Consider the following 18,492-nt stretch of genomic DNA (forward strand, 5'->3'; position numbering starts at 1 on the left):
CAATATTTTCCTCAATATCCTCCATACCCAACTCCATCTTATCCCTACCATACACCTACACCAAAACCACAACCTCAACCACATCCATCTCAAATATCCACTCCCACTCAACTACTTGTACCATCATATCCAAACCCACACAAGGAAGTAGCTCAACCCACTTACCATGTTGAGGTACAATACTTCCAGACAACTCCAACTTATCTAAATACTATTCATCCCAAATCAGGAAGAGTGTTGCAAAAAAGAGATTCTCTTGATGTCATTGAAGAATAAAATCTAGAAGAAGAAGATTGAAATGGGGATACAAAAGAATGATGGGCTGCACTAGATGGAGAAAAGACATCAGAATCACAGATTGAGGAAGTTCCATCATCAAATTCTCTATGTGTTCAAAAGACTAATCAACAAAAAGAAGAAGAATTGAATGGAATGGTAGAAGATGACATAGAAAGAGATCCAATTGTTTAAGTGGACCAAGGACATCACAACTATATTGAAATATGGTTCCAGACAATCATTAAGTTGCAACAACCCACTCTTCTTTAACAATTCATGATCTCATCTCGGTCAAAGCAGTTGGACTCTTGTATTCAAGTATATGTCAAACAATATATTTTGAGACTACACATTATTTTATATGTCATATTGATGTGTACATGGTTCCATTGTAAGTATTCCTATACTTGAAAGATATTTTGTTTTTTCGAGTAGAGTAGGATAGAAAAATAAAAGCAAAAAATGGAAAAAAGAAAAATAACATAAAAATAATAATATCTCAGGTGAAAACCTCTATTGAGGCACTTTATATTGAATCAATTATTGAAAACCTTCATGATGTGGTCAATGGGTTGGAAAAAATAGAAAAAATAAAAGAGAAAATAAAAGATCGTAGGTGAAAACCTCCTTTGAGGCGCCTAGGTAGACCTACTAGTTGAAAACCTCATTGAGGTAGCTAGTAGGCCTAAGAAAAGGGGAAAAAAATGAAAAAATGAAAAGAAAAAAATTCCGTTGCTCCATGTATCTCTCTCTCTCATGTATGCAGGCTCTCTCCAACCTTTGCAAGCAACAAGAACAAGCTAGCACCAAAAGAAACAGCTGATCAAAATACTAGTCAAAGAAATTCAAACGTGAGCTTTCTCCTCCTTTGCCCAGTTGCTCCAATAGGCCAAAGGCCATGCGAATCCATCACCCTCATCCATTTCTAACATCCACCCATAATTTCCAAGTCTTTCCCATTCATTTCCCTCATTTTATTAAAATGATACAGGAAGGTTATGTTTTGGTACAAGAGGCCAAAATACACAAGGATTTTTTTTTTTACCATATCTCAAAAACCATGCATCCATTGGTCAAGATGTCTCATGGGGACATGCATATGGATGATGGTAACATTCTCAAGAAATTTCAGAAAATTCCAGGGCACACTTTGCAAGAAATTGGCCTCCGTCACCTACATCCATTTTTATTTTTTCTCATGATTTGTGCATCCGTTGGTCAAGAGTTTTTATGGGGAGATGCATAAAAATGATGGAAACATGCTCACAGAATTTCACATCAATAAAATCTATCATTTGAGAGATATTGATAAAACAATTTGTTTGCAAGAGCACTCCAGAATTGTTACAAAAGTGACCATAATTGCTATATGAACACGAATGGCACAGAAAAAGAGTTTAGATATTATGTTTCTCATCTAGGAACAAGATAAGGGGTCCACCATAGCCTCATAATTCATTTTTCACACCATTTGACCTATTCTAAAATGACATTTTCATCTCTCTCCATGAAAAGAACCCATTTTCATCCCTTCTTCCATCCCCTCCACCACAAAAGAGGTCTCTGGTCCTTGTCAACATATTACTCATGAATTATCAATATTTTTTAAGGTATCACCTGAAGGAAATAATGATCATAGGAGGATCTATCTTACTACTACAGGAAGACATATAGCCCTGTAGGACTCTACACATCCCCTATCAGACAACAACTAGAGCATCAAATTTAGAATTCAGTCATCATGAGCACTTGAGGATTGTAATTTGTATCCTTCAGCAACCACAAGACCTCATATTATCTTTTATAGGATTCTTGATCACCTAGCAAGAAACAACACTTGTTTCTAAAATCACCTACACAAAAGATAAAGGACCTGCATCACTGAGTTTCAACCAGTAGAGAACATAAAAGTTTTATATTCTTCTCAAGGAATAGAAGAAGGCAGGGGAGACAAAGAGATGACCTTACATAAGACACTCAAAAACAGCCTCACCAATGTCAATATCGTCTAGGCAACAATCAAAGGATCATTGCTAGCATCTTCAGAACCACCAAAGGAAGCTTCAACAGTCATATCAGTAGCCTCAATATTACCTACAAACACACATAAAGGGTAAGACTCAGGTATGCAATCCCCTAAACCTTTCCTGTGAACTTATTTTATTTCGGAAATCATTACAAGTGTATGGAGGAATTTTTTTTTTTATAGCCACACTTAGTGGTAGAGGAACCTCGACCCTATCTAGGAGTTAGCTTCACTTTACCACCAAGACACCTGCGCATGTGGGGGAGAAACATGAAAAAAGTGAAGAGGACTTGAGAAAATGGGTTGTAATCATTTAGTCACGATAGAGGACGAGTGTGAACAGGTAAGTGAGAATGAACTGAGTTAACAAAAAACATGTTGAGATTATTTTGCATGCAATTAAAAAAGAGAATAAATTGAAAAAAACTAATAAAAAAACAGAAATAAAAAATAAAAGGTGGGCCCACCACCTCTTGGCATGCAAATATTAGATTCTACGGGAAGGGGAAAATTTTCTATAAGAAGAACAAGAATGCTACATGAGGAACATAACTGCTACAAGAAGAACATAGTTGCTATATGAAGGAACAATTTTCTACAAGAAGCTATTAGAGTGATACATGAAGACAAATTTTATGTAGAACAACCATTAGAGCCTTAGAGAGAAAGGAAATATCAAACGGAAATGACAGGGGTGCAAGCATAGATGCTACAACTAAAGAAAGAATTACTTCAGGATGAAGAAAAGGTGTTACACGAAGGGACAATAGTAACTCAAGAGGAGGGAGAAGGTCCACAAGAACTCCAAAAGCCCACTCCATAGCCTGGTATTGGATCCTATTAAACATTTATTACAAAAAGAGGTAGAACTCACTAGTGGATGCAAATTGCAAAATCAAAGGAGATAGAGGATGTGGGCCTCGTGGAGGAAAAAGTGAAAGAAATGAGAAAGGAATTGAATGATTTAAGGATAAGGAAGTATGTCATGAAACAGAAACTATAGTTAGAAAACAACATGAAAAGGAGGTGAAACTTTCCCATGGAAGCCATCCAATACAGGTATCCATCCAAATCATATTCCAATTAGATAAGGAAGACAATTGCATGAAGAACAACTGAGGAAGAAGATGGATACGTTTCTTAGAGGATGAGCAACAATTTTAGTAGGGGGCTATGATGGGCCTCCAAATTAGACACAAATTAAGGCCCATCTAACATTTCCTAGGCACATAAATGTTATATTATATCTCTCCTTCTACACCTAATGCTTATTTTTAGCTTTAGTATGTTCTTAATAAGGTTTAAATATAATTGCATCTTATGTGCCTAATATTATTTACTTTTGTAGAATATTGGCATTACATATGATTAAAATTTACATTCATGCAAAGTAGAATAGCCTTTCCTTTTTGCAAAAGTAACTGCATAGTGTTGACACCTCTTAAGTTTGTACGAATCTCAAGTTGATAATTTAAATTGGTAGCCTTGGGAGTTGCAACATTTTTTTTGTAATACTAAGGCTCATCACTTTTTGCCATAATTTTTGGGGAGGTGTAAAAGTATGCATTGTTTGCTTCCATGGTTGATTCACTTCTTTTACTTTGTGCAAGAACAAAAAAAATCATTAGGCATATTTCATTTCAAAGACAGAAAAATTGCATTGCATTAGCATTCTTATTCAAAAAAAAATATAAGAAGAAAAAAAATACTTCTCCAACACCAAATGCCCCCCCCGGACCATTTGATCACATGGGGCAGTAAGAACCACATCACCATCCACTTTTGCAGGTAGAAGAAGAAGAGGTGGCATGGAAGGTAGAAGAAATGGACAGAGATAATGACAATGACGAAGATCCTCTTGGATTTGTCATTCAAGATATTGATATCAATGTTCATATGAAGAGCATAGCTCCATATCTCCTTCCCAACTTCCATGGTATGAGGACAAAGGATCTGGAAACCTTTCTCTTTGAATTTGAGATTCTTTGTAGCTCTTATGGTTACTTACTAAACACTAAAAAATTGAGACTGTTTTCAGCAACATTGAAGGATAGATATCTAAAATGGTTAATGAGTTTAGGGACTAATTCAATAAGATCATGGAATGATATGCAAAATATATTTCTAGAAAAATACAAAGATCATGATCTTAAGTAAGAAATTTTTAGAATGACTCAAAAAGAAGACAAGAGACTTGAGGCTCTAATAGAGGGTACGTATAATGTTAAGAGGGAAAAGTTGCATCATTTAGGATTTGCGCACTAAAAAACCTCTTACTTAGAACAATTAGGGATGAGTGGATTGATCTCCTTGATCTCGTGAGTAGAGGTGATGTATACCAATTATCATTTGAATAATTTTGTGAAACATGCAAGTGCATATCAAGAAGAAGGGCAAGAGTAAGTAAATCAACACCAATATCCGGTAAGTTAAGATGAACTTGGAAATTCACTTGATAAATTTAAAACAAAAAATATTGGAAACCTAAGTGAACAAGTAGAGATACTAAGAATGAAAAATGAGAAAAAAAAGGATGTTGATATTTGTGTTAACCATGCAGAGTCACATGTTACTAAATATTTCCCATCATTACCAAGGTTGAAGGAAGTTTACCAAGAGTACATTGAAGCAAGTCAATTACCAAATCAGCTATGTTATGTAGCTCAATGAAGACCGTGACATCCTACTCAACTTGGTATGATGCAAGAACCTAATTCACAATTTCAAGATTATGCACATCCATATCAAAGTAATTGGAACACACTCTTTCCTTGGAAACCTTGATCATCTCAACCCGAAACCAATCTTGGTAGCAAGGTTGGAAAGGAACTTATGGGAGTAATCAAAATATCCTCAATATTTTCCTCAATATCCTCGATACCCATCTCCATGTTATCCCTACCATCCACCTCCACCAAAACCACAGCCTCAACCACACCCACCTCAAATATCCACTCCCACTCAACTACTTGTACCACAATTTACAAAACCACACAAAGAAGTAGCTCAGTCTACTGACAATGTTGAGGTACAATACTTGTAAACAACTTCTCTTGATCTAAATAATATTCATCCCAACTAAGTAAGAGTATTGGAAAAAAGAGATTCTCTTGATGCCATTAAAGAACAACATCCATAAGAAGAAGATTCAAATGAGGAGACAAAAGAATCATGGATTGCACTAGATGGAGAGAGCACATCAAAATGAAGGATTGAGGAAGTTCCATCATCATATTCTTTCTGTTCAAAAGGCTAGAAAGAAGAAAGAATAATATTTGAATGTCATGGTAGAGGAGGACATAGAAAGAGATCCAAATGTGAAAATAGACTAGGGGAATCACAACTATATTTAAATATGGTTTCAAAAAATCATTAAATTGCAACATACTCTTATTCAAAAATTCCTGATCTCATCTAAGTCAAAGCAATTGGTCTCTCATATTCAGGTACATTTCAAAGCATATATTTCAGTCCTACACATGATTTTATCTATCATCTTGATGTGCACATGGTTCCATTGGAAGTATACCTATACCTGAAAGAGATTTTGTTTTCCAAGTAGAGTAGGATAGAAAAAAGAAACAAAAAAAATGGAAAAAATAAATATACAAGGAAAATAATAAGATCTCAGGTGAAAACCTCTTTTGAGGCACCTGATATTGAATCAATAATTGGAAACCTCCATGAGGTGGTCATTGGGTTTGAAAAAAGAGAAAAAAAGAGCAAAAAAAAAAATCCTAGGCAAAAACTGCCACTGAGGTGCCTAGGGAGACCTACTAGTTGAAAACCTCACTGAGATAGCTAGTAGGCCTAAAAAAAGAGGGAAAAAAATGAAAACATGAAAAGAAAACAAAAATATTTGCTCCATGTATCTCCCTCTGATGAATGCAGGTGCTCTCCAACCTTTGCAAGCAACAAGAAAAAGCTAGCACCATAAGAAAAAGTTGATCAAAAGCCTAGTCAAAGAAATTCAAACTTACCAAGGCCATCTCAATCCATCACCCTCATCCATTTCTAACATCCACACATCATTTCCATGTATTTACCATTCATTTCCCTTGTTGTCCTAAAAGTCTATAGGAATGTTTGGTTTTGCTACAAGAGGCCAAAATACACATGGAAGAATTTTTTTTTTACCACATCTTAAAATTCGTGCATTAATTGGCCGAGCTATTTCATGAGGAGATGCATATGGATGATGGTAAAATTATCAAGGAATTTTAGCAAATTCTAGTGCACACTTTTCAACAAGTTAGCTTCCATCACCTACATCCTTTTTAAAATTTTTCTCGAGATTTGCACATATGTTGGCAAAGATGTTTTATGGGGAGATGCATAAGGATGATGGAAACATGCTCACCAAATTCTAGGTCAATCCAATATACCTTTTGAGAGATATGGATAAAATAAGCCGGCTATAGAAGCATTGCAGAATTGCTACATGAGTAATCAGAATTGTTGTAAGAGTGTGATTGGCATGGAAAAAGGGTTCATATCTTATGTTTTTCATCTAGGAACAAGCAGAGGGGTGTTCCATAGCCTCATCATTCATTTTCCACGCCATTTTAACTCTTCCCCACTCTCATTTTCATCTATGTCAACGAAAAGAACACATTTTCACTCACTCTTCCATCCCTTCCACCAAAAAAAAGCCTTTGATCCTTATGAATGGATAGCTCATGAATTATCATTATTTTTAAATGTATCACCTTAAGGAAATAATGATCCTAGGAGGTTCAATGTGGCTTCTACAAGAAGGCACACAATGTTATAACAGTTTGCATATCCCCTATCAAACCACATTTAGAGTATCAAATTTGGAATTCAATCACCAAGATCACTTGAGGATTGCAATTTTGATCCTTCAGCAGCCACAAGACCTCATATTAGTTGATACAATATTCTTGATTACCTAGCAAGCAACAACACTTGATTCCAAAAGTACCATCACAAAAGACAAAGGACCTACATCATCAAGTTCGATCCAACAGAAAACTTAAAATATTTATATTCTTCTCAGGGAGTTGTAGAAGGAAAGGGAGAAAAAGAAATGACCTCTCATAAGACACTAAAAAAAAATCTCACCCATGTCCAAATCATCCATGCTAGCATCAAAGGATCATTAATAGTAGCTTCATAACCACCAAAGGCAGCTTCAACAGTCATATTAGCAACCTCAATATCCCTTGCAAAAGCACATCAAGGGTAAGGCTCAGGTATGCAATCCCATAAACCTTTCCTACAAACTTATTTTAGTTTGAAAAGCATTGCAAGTGTATGAAGGAAAAGATTTTGTATAGCCAAAAGTAGAGAAACCTCATCCTTATCTAGTAGCTAGCTTCACTTTTCCACCAAGACACTTGTGCATGTGGGAGAGGAACAAGACAAAAGTGAAGAGGACTTGAGAAAGTGGGCTGTAATAATTTAGTCATGATGGAGGAAACAGAGTGTGAAGGGGTAACTGAGAGCTAACTCAGTGAACAAAAACACACTTTGAGCTTATTTTGCATGCAATGAAAAAAGAGAAATTTGAAAAAAAATTAATAAAAAAAAGGTGGACCCGCCACCTCTTGGCATGCAAATATTAGTTGCTATAGGAAGTGACAAATCTATTATAGGAAGAACATAACTACTACAAGAGGATCATAACTGCTACAGGAAGAACAAAGTTGTTATAGGAAGGAGCAATTTTCTATAGGAATCTATCAGAGTGCTACAGGAAGACAAATTTTGGGTAGAACAATCACTAGAGCCTTGGAGAGAAAGGAAACATTCAAAAGAAATGGCAAGGGTGCAAACAAAGATTCTACAGTTGAAAAAATAATTGCTACAGGATGAAGAAAAAGTGTTTCAGGAAGGAACGATAGCAACTCAAGATGATGGAGAAGGTCCACAAGGACTCCAAGAGCCCACTCCACACCTATTACAAATTTATTACAAAAAGAGGCATAAATCACTAGTGGATGCAAATTGCAAAATCCAAGGAGGTAGAGGATGTGGGCCTCTTGGAGGAAAAAGTGAAAGAAATGAGCAAGGAATTGAATGATTTAAGACTAAGGGAGTATCTCATGAAAGAGTAACTAGAGTTAGAAAACAACATGAAAAGGAGGTACAAATTGCCCATGGAAGCCATCCATATCATATTCCAATGAGCTAAGGAAGAGAATTTCCTGAAGAACAATAGGGGAAAAACATGGATAGGTTTCTCAAAGGATGAACAACAATTTCAGTAGGGTGTATGATGGTCCTCAAAATTAGACACAAATTAAGGCCGATCTAACCTTTCCTAGGCATATAAATTCTATATTAAATCTCGCCTTATACAATTAATAATGTTTTTTAGCTTTCATATGTTCTTAGGAAGTTTTAAATATAATTGCATATTATGTGCCTAATATTATTTATTTTTGCATAATATTGAGAGAATATGGAGTAAATTATGAATGAGATAATATAGGGATTTTCTCCATACTACAATATGGACCAATATTGGATAATAAATGAACCGAATATCATGAAATTATTGAAAACTTTGGCGCTCCACTAATTGAGAAAATCTAGGAATGTGTTCCCTATCATTTAATGAAGATTCCTAGTGTTGGGAACTGGATCTACTTTTTGAGGTATTTTGCAGGAGAGATCTACCTTCTTTCAAGGAGGATGCTTCTTCATCTTCTTATAAGTACTAATTCTAATTTGGCTCTAGTTGCATGTATTTCTTAGTCTTCTTGTGGAGAAAACTTGTTATTTAGCAGCTCCACTTTCATTTCTAGCAGGGATGTAATTGGATTGATTGAAATAATGAAGTTTGGTATTATTTTTAGCTTCTAAAGTTTGGCTTCATCCATAGTAATATGATTTCTCTTAGGCTTGGCCATCCGAGTAGCCTCAAATCCCTCTTGTACAATTTCGATGTTTGCTTTGAATGCCTTTTTCACTTGCATCTCTTATTTCTACATTTACTATTCGTGTTTCTTTTATTGTAGTCTACATTGGTTAAATGATTGAGTGAGTTTTTTTGTAGGTTATTTAAATATTCCCAAGCATGATTCATCATTAGAACAACTATTAAAATTCATATTCATCATTGAGCTACTTGGATTTGTCTATTAGTTCACAAATTTAGAATTTTATGAAACCCATTGTAACAAAATAGTAGTGATTTTCTTCTACTTCATAGAACATGCTAAGGAGATTCATTTGAATTGATTGCCCATGTATTGAGTCATAAAAACATTCAATTTAATAAAAACAATTACCTGATATCATTTTCACTTGATTAGGTTAGGCATTGGGTAGGTTAACTAGCTCACTAGTTCTTGAATTTCCAGTTTTTAGAGTAGTAATTTTCTATTATTTTTTAGCACATGTTAACCAGGGTATTTTGTAGCGATTCCTCTTAGAATGGAGTCCTAATACATCCTACTTAATAAATTAAAAAATTCCCATCCCATTTTCATTTTATTTAATTTGGAATTCAACAAGTTCTCTCGCTCTTGTAGCAAAACACAACCTCATGTAGCACATCCTGTAACACTCTTGTAGCACATGTAAACTTGACAAAATTTGCTCCAAAAGCTTAGTTTTTGTCTCTTAGGCTTGAATCTTCACCCCTAAGCTCTGAATATGTGATTTAGTAAGACCAAAATACCTCTTATGCCTTTCCTCTTCTCCATTGCAATTCACCTCTATAGTTTGGATTAGTGGATAGATTCATGACTTGAAGAGCATAATGATGATTTTCATGATTACTTTATGAAGCACCTTGTGAACTTTGTTGACAAAATCTATCTTGAATGCAGTGTTTGAAGAATGATTTCATAGACTAGGATTCCATTTTATGTATCATTTACACTCTGCAAATAGGTGAATGTTTACATTTAATGAATAGGATTAACGTTTACATTCATGCAAAGTAGAATAGATTTTCATTTTTGCAAAAGTAACTAGGATTTCCTCTCTGCAAAAGTAATTAGGTTTCATTTATGAAAATATAGTAACATTTCCATTTATGCAATTATTTTAGGCTTAGATTTGATGGCATTCACTTCATTGCATCAGATCTATCAAATAAGGACACATTGCATGTTACACATATAGTGTTCACACCTCTTAAGTTTGTACGAACCTCGGGTTGATAATTTAAGTTGGTAACCTTGGGAGTTGTAGTTTTCTTGTTGTAATACTAAGGCTTATCGCTTATCCTTATAATAACATTATTGACATAAAGTATTGTGGTTAAGAGAGGAAATGTCTAAGGCCTTAGGCATTAAATGTGGCTTCTCAAGTTTGATCATCGTGAACAACACTTGTAAACCATTACATAGGTACTCTTTAGGGGGGATTTCATAGAAGAGTTGGATACAAATCCCGTTGTGAGGTTTTCCATATTGCAAATGGTTTGTAGTCACTTAATCATGTGAAAGGAAGGAAAAAGAGTACCTTGGGATGTTATTGATTCTTCTCAAGACCAAAATACCTGAAAAAATACTAAAACCAACAATTAAGCCTTTTGTAGGGGTTATTTCTAGGCTTCCAAGTGGGATACAAAAACCATGAGTATGTTTTTTGCACTATAAATTGGTCATAAGGAGTAAACATAATCAAAGCGGGAAATAAGGTCTTTAAGCCTTAAATTAAGCTAATTAGGCTCAAGCACCCATGAATAACACTTAGAGACTATGAAATAAGCCCTTACTAGGGGTATTTTGCATAGGAGTTGGATTTAAGAAACATCAATAGGTTTTGTGCATCATAGATGGGTCTTAAGTCCTTAACCATGGTAACAATATTTTCAATCTTTTGATTATGGTTATGGAAGGGAAAAATAACCTTAGACCCTAAACATAGCTTCTTATGCTCAAATAGCATGAAGATCCCTCAAACCACTACATAAAACCCCTTTAGGGTATGTTTATCATACTAAAGGAATATGGGAATAATTAATATAGGTCACAAGATCTAGAAATGGTTCATATGGATTAGAAAACATACATGGATTAGAACAAGTCCCTTAGACCCCAAAAAATATTCCTAAAATGAGGCACCATGAAAAACAACATGGAACCATACCTCTCTAGGCAATTTTTTGCATTTGACTTGGATAAGGACTGATTAAAAGGTTTTATAAACCATAGATGGTTCACAAGGCATTTACAAGTATCAAATAACAATAAAAAATGTTTTAGCATACTTTAAAATATTCTCAAGTTGAAGGACCTTAAAAAGGTCCTTAAACTAATATAAAATAACTTTGTCAAGGATCATTGGCCTTTGATTTGGATATAGTCACCATGAGAAAGTTTTCTACATTGTAGATGGGTGTCAAGGAATAAACATGGTTAAGAGGGAACAAAAACCATATGCCCTAAATGAACCTGCTTGAGCTCAAGCACCATGAAAAATATATAGAAACCTTGGCACAATCCCTCTCTAGAGATAGTTTACAATCTAAGTTGAATATGGCTGCCACTATAATGTTATATGCATCATGGATGAATATTAAGTCCTTATACATAGTCGGAGAAAGGGAACAAGAGACTTTAGTATTGAATCTTACTTCATAGGCTTAAGCACCATAAAGGAGTCATGAAGCCACCACATATGACCTTTGTATGATATTAATCACCCCAAATTAGGATATAGGAGCCATGACTAGGTTAGCTATGAACCAATAATGGGTCTCATGGTGTGATGAAAGCCGGGGAAGGACATCAAGGGGTCTCATGCTCTAAAGGAAGCCTCCTAGGCTCAATCCAGATTAAAAACACCTACAACCCATAATATATGTCCTATTCTAGGGATCTTTTCACTATGAGTACTTTAGTAAGATGCATTATGATGTTTTCAACAAGACTAATAGGTCTTTGGGTCTTGACAATAAATAAGGAAGAATATTGAGGATCTTATATTTTAAGAACGCTTCTTGGGCTCAAGTTCCATGAAAGATTCATTAGAGCGCCATATAAGACCTTCATGTGGGGTATTTGGGCTCGAAGTGGTATATTGTCTTCATTAATTATTTTTGGAGGGAAACGATGGGTCTAGGGCTCTATACCTTCAACAAAAAGGAAAAGAAAATACTTGCATATGAAAATGAATATTGTAGGCCTATATCACAATTAATAAGGTCTCCAACCATGACACATGCCCTCTCTATGGATTCTTTGACCATTGAGTGATATTCCAAGCACTATTACGTGGTCTTATTCAAATGAAATGGGTTAGGAGTGTTGACTATGGCCAAGACAGTGAAAACAATTCTTATTCCCTAAAAATAACATTTCAGTGCTATTTTTTTTGGAAGCATGATATTAGGTTCATCGTTATTATTCTATGTAAAAGTAACATGCATGCACACTTTAATAATGTGCACATGCTTTTATAATATAATTTTATAGAAAAAACATGCATCTATTTTTATAATGTATGCACATTCTTGAGAGTTCAAAAAAATAGGTAGGATTATTTCTTTTCCTCCTTGTTGCTTTGGTTTTATCTTTGGAGTGACAAACTTTATCTCCATTTTCAATAATATTTTTAAATATGGTCCACATTCATTGTTGATGAAACTACACACATTTATAGATCTTTGTACACACATATATTAAAGAAAAAAAATTGTTTTGTAATTTTTTTAAATATTTATCATATTTCTAAACCACATATTTTTTTGGTTTCTACATTAACATTTTATTGCCTCAACAAGAAAAAGAATATACGATGCATAATCGAAATGAAGAGCTAAATACTAAAAAAATAAAATTGATTGAGTATGCTAGGAACTCAAATCCAATGCTAGTGCCTGAATTCACAATTTTAGGGCTTCATTGACTGTATTTGTGTGCACGTGCATGCAAAACTAATGGCACACAGAACCAACTATTTTCTACAATATTACAAAATTTTCATTAGGAAATTGTATCATTTAGATATTATACCATGGTAGTAAAGTAAACATATGCATCATATTTTAAAAAGAAAGTACCATAGCACCCTTTGAGTAATTTAAAATTCTTAAAGTAATACAAATTATCCTTAAATAAAAGTGATATATTATGGAAGCTAATTTGATTTCTTGTGTTTCATATTCTACATCATATTCTAATAATTTTTGCATGTATAACTAATCTCATAGTCAAGACATTATTGTTTTTCAATATTTTCACTCCAACTAATGTGTCATTAAAGGGGAGCATTAGATTGCACTAACTCGAGTACAAACTTCCTTCCTTACAACCATATTCATTTTTAGTTGAGGTAAGAGTATCTATAATTTGAATTGAAGCAAAACCATTACCAACTTGAGAAATGAGGTTGGTTATATCACAAGATATATAGAAGGTTATCTTCTTGATATCAGAAATGGCTCTCATTTGGGTGTAGGCTAAATTTACTAAATAGTGTCACATAATCCATCTCAATGTGCCAATCATGTCTATCTCAAGTTGTTGTGACGAGTGTTATCCTCCCCACACATGTTCAATTTGGACAAGTGGCATGTTGAGTTATTAATGAATATATTGTTGCAATTTGTGAAACTAATTGCACATTAAAAAAATTGCTTTCATTATGATAAACATACATCAAAGATTGGTCTAAGATAGAAATACTATCTTAACCACACAATCAATGTTGAGAGAATATTTCAACCACACACTTAAATAAGATCTAAGATCTCCCTTAGATGTAAAAAACTTATAAATAAAACAAATCACTCTATCACAAGAAAAGTAGGAGTTAATTTCTCCAACACCCTCCCTCAACGAATACTTTTCTTGATCTCTGTCAAGTAAGGTCTTCATCAAATTCCTTTAATCATTTTGTAATATTCTAGGACACTAACTCCATCAACCTGTCTCATAACCCTTGTAAAGGTGTAGTCGACAATGGATTCTGGAGTTCCACTTTCGAACTCCTGAATCACAGATCTCCCAAAGTTAATTACTGAACAATGTCCCAAGCTATCACATAATCTTATGAGAAGACCACTCCATGTCTTCAAAAAATGAGGGATTCTTCCCTAGATCCACAACTGCCAAACTATTTTGACAACCATTCATGTTGAGTTTTTACCTACTGTTGGTCCCTTTTGTAAATCACTTCAGACCTTTAAATCAATTTTCTCACAAAAATATACACCTCATACAAAATCTTAAAACTGATTCAGTATAATATAATAGTGAAAATTTGAAACCACCAATGTGAGCACCTCATCAATGTCACTAACCTTAAAGAGTGAACTCGGTCATGAGTTCGTGACGTGATGTGAAAGTGATTATATTTATGATAACTATTCCAATTACACTCAACACATCTAACACTACACAATTCAAGTCTTTCAGTAGTTCTAATTCAACATAACCATTTAGGCTCACACTTGCTTCTTTCACAATTACCAGTCCCACAGTCCCTTGGCTTCTTTAATAATTCTCATTTCCATGATCCTTCAGACAATACCATGTTTACCACGTCAACATACCAGCATATTGTTTCACAAGTTATTCACAAGAAAAAAATTGACCACCCGAAAACTGCTCCATTGGGCGGGATATTTTATAAGTCACCTGTAACAACAACATTTCTGACAATCACTTACATTCTAGTTATCAACACTAGCCCTTTCCCTGACTCGAGCAACCTTTGCAAACTACACGTCTCAAATCAAGTCTATCATACTTGAGCAATAAAGCAGGACTCAACACCATAACCTATTAGTTACTACATGCTCAAGGACTAATCTCATCGTCTTGCACAAAGATCCCAGAGGGCTTTAATACCAATTTGTGAAACTAATTGCACATTAAAAAACATGTTTGCATTATGATAAACATCCATATAAATACATCAAATATTGGTCAAAGATAAAAATACTATGTTAAACACACAATGAGTATGTTGAGGGAATATCTCAACGACACACTTAAAAAGGATCTAAGATCTCTCTTAGATGTAGCAACCTTCTAAACAAAGAAAATTACTCTACCACAATATCAGTAGGACTTAATTACTCCAACATGTCTCAAGTTGTTGTGAAAAGGAGTGTTAGCCTCCCCACCCATGTTCAATTTGGACAAGTGGCATGTTGAGCTATTAATGACTATATTATTGTAATATTCTTAAGCCTTGTGTTGAAAAAACTTCAATCTTTTGCAAAATCTATTTTACCTTATATACCATCTTAGAAATGAGGGAAAGTGTGAGGAAGATTCCCCTAGGATTGTATTTCATGAAAATAGAATCCATCCTATTTTACATATGGTCAATCACATAATTGAAAACTAATGCCTAACAAAACTAGGAAAATATGTTTTCAATTTATTTGGTTTAGTCCGAAAAGAGGGTTCTAATAGTAAAATGATAGAGGATGTCCAAATATGTGGGAGTTGAGACCTAAAGGCATTCATTTGTTTTCTATGAATAAGATAATTTTTTCTTACATAAAATGTTTGTAAATATCTTATGTTCCAAACTTACATATTTTCTATAATCATAATTGAATGAGCTAGATCACTCGGGAAAGCACAATAAAGAGAACAATATCAAAACATGAAATTGCCGCATTCAAGATAGGACTTAATGGAGCCATAGCTTTGACCATAAGCAAGTTAAAGAGAAATTAGGAAGGGACATAAATTCTTCATTCTTATTTCTAATTTCAAAATAAAGAAACCCATCTTCCTAAGCAAATTTCACCTAATTTTTCACAAGTTGTTGAAACCATCAAAGGAGGACCTTAATCATTTCGAAAAGTAATGAAAAGATGTGCGAAAAATATGCTCTTACATTGTGTGGTATATGTACATTTGTATACAAAACCATAATTTCATTTTATCGGATATTATTTTATTCCCGTACCATTCAAGGATGATGTTGATGGGTGGAATGCTCTCTCTCATTCCAACCCATTGCATCTTATCATATATATATATCACATTTATCATATATATATATATATATATATATATATATATATATATATATATCACATTTTGCTTTCGTAATCCGTATGCAGAAGTGCTTCGAAAACAGAGAGCAAAGCAGCTCTATATAGCGGTATGTAAAAGTGCGTTCAAAGAGATATATAATACAACTTTCCATATATGCTTATAATTTGTGATTGTCCAAAACATCACTGGTGTATGACACTGTTCCACGACATGATCATTACAGTAAAGCAATAAAGTCCACAAAGGCAGCCCGCTGCCCCACAATCCACAAATTGGACATATTACTTCATTCGGCAATCCTCGAATTGCACATCTTACTTCATTTGGGAGCGACAGGATACTTTAGCGATATTTGGTGTCCCACAATCCACAAATTGCACATATTACCTCATTTGGCAATCGACAAATTGCACATATTACTTCATTTGGGGGAGACTGGCTACTTCAACGATATCTGGTGTCCTCTCATTCACAAAATTCGGTCCTCCTCATTCCCACTGCTGCAGCCAAAAGCAGCACAAATAGCCAAGGCAGTGAATGGACCCTCCTGTATAAAATCTCCCATATTCTTCCCCACAGGCAAAGAGGTGAGGTCAATGGCTGCAGCGCATCAAGAAGGGCAAACGGAGGCAGCAAGTCCAGATTTACCCACCAAACAAATTTGCAGCGGTAAAGTTGATGTTGTTGATATAGAGAATGCAGATGACAGAAATGATAAAGTAGAGCAATCAGAATCGAATGAAAGGTGGGTGGAGAACGGGGGAAAGTTTAAGGGAAGAGGAGTAACACGGCATCCGGTGTACAGAGGGGTGAGGAAACGTAAATGGGGAAAGTGGGTATCAGAAATAAGAGAACCCAAGAAGAAATCTCGCATCTGGCTCGGCTCCTTCTCCACCCCAGAAATGGCGGCTCGTGCACACGACGTGGCCGCTCTGTGTTTAAAAGGCCCCTTGGCTCTTCTCAATTTCCCGGAAACTGTCCATCATCTTCCTCGCCCCATATCTAATGCAGCAAGAGATATACAGGAAGCTGCAGCGGCTGCAGCCTTTGTTAATGCGCCCATTACTTCTCCTCCTTCTCAAACTTCTCTTCAGTCTGTGGATCTACAGGAGAAGGCAGAGGTTATTGAGATAGATATTAAGCAGAGCGAGGATTTTTCCAAAGTCGACTTGACAGCATTTCTTACAAACACACCTTATCATATGCTTGACGGCCAATACTTCAATTCAGATGAATTCGACGAAGATGATAGCCGAGCTGGTGAATTAGTTCTCTGGCAATTTTCTCATTGAACAATATATTAATTGTCTGTCAACATGGGAGATTGTATCGGGCTTCTAACTCATACGTTTCCGCGTTAGCCCAGTTTAGGTACTCTTTGTTACTGTAATTTGTTTGTAAGAATCATTTCCCTTCTGAGCCATTAATGAAGTGTTCCTTAATCGGGCCACCCAAATGGTTGGGAAGTGTCATGACAATTTGGCGAGTGTCATGTTATCTTTCTCTGTGTAAAACTTCCAGCACTGTTGGGTTGTTTGGTTTTTAGTGGTTTATTTGATGGAGTTCCAATCAATAGTATGTTATCTTTCAATGTGTAAAACTTCCAGCACGGTCGGGTTTTTAATGATTTATTTCATAGAGTTCCAATTAATAGTATGGAAGTGTTGGTTTTAATGGTTTAATCCATCGAGTTCTAACCTTGAAATTTATGTAGTTTTTTTTTTTAAATTTAAAATCTAAAAAATAAATTTTACAAGTTCTTGGTTGGGGGTACAATGGGCAAAAAGCATAAAACCAACCAAAAAAATAATGATTTAAAAAATATAATGGAAAATGGTATGAATAGTTGAAGTATAGTATTAAAAATTCATTATTAAATATGAATATTATATTTTAAAAATATTACAATGATTTTAGTAATATCGGAAGTTCTATAATGGAGGGGGAAGAAAAAAAAATGATAATTAAAAAATTAAAATGGTAATTTAAAAAAATCTTATGTAAACTAGTATGAATAGTAAATGTATAGTATTAAGAATTCATTATTAGATATGAACATTTCTTTCTAAAATTATTATAATGTTTTTAGTAATATTGGCAAGTTTTTGGTGTTTATAGTAGTTAGAAAACAATACCGAAGGCTTAAGTATTTAATAAGGGTTTTTCTTGGTTTAAGTGTTATGAAAATTTCATTAAAGCATTATATAAGACAATTTTATGTGATAGGGTTCTAAACTT

At 34.6% G+C, this 18,492-nt stretch overlaps 1 protein-coding gene across 1 annotated transcript; it reads left to right on the top strand.

Annotated features, from left to right (window-relative positions):
• The first annotated feature begins 17,059 nt into the window (after positions 1 to 17,059).
• On the top strand, positions 17,060 to 17,650 carry LOC149166077 (ethylene-responsive transcription factor ERF034-like). Its single transcript, XM_089431281.1, has one exon. The coding sequence runs from the start codon at positions 17,157 to 17,159 to the stop codon at positions 17,544 to 17,546; it is 390 nt and encodes a 129-aa protein (XP_089287407.1). The 5' UTR covers positions 17,060 to 17,156; the 3' UTR covers positions 17,547 to 17,650.
• The last annotated feature ends 842 nt before the right edge of the window (positions 17,651 to 18,492 follow it).

The sequence above is a fragment of the Pinus tabuliformis genome, chromosome 5_1 (genome assembly GCF_031772625.1).
Source record: "Pinus tabuliformis cultivar Carrire ecotype Pingquan chromosome 5_1, CPIR1, whole genome shotgun sequence".
Classification (NCBI taxonomy): Eukaryota; Viridiplantae; Streptophyta; class Pinopsida; order Pinales; family Pinaceae; genus Pinus; species Pinus tabuliformis.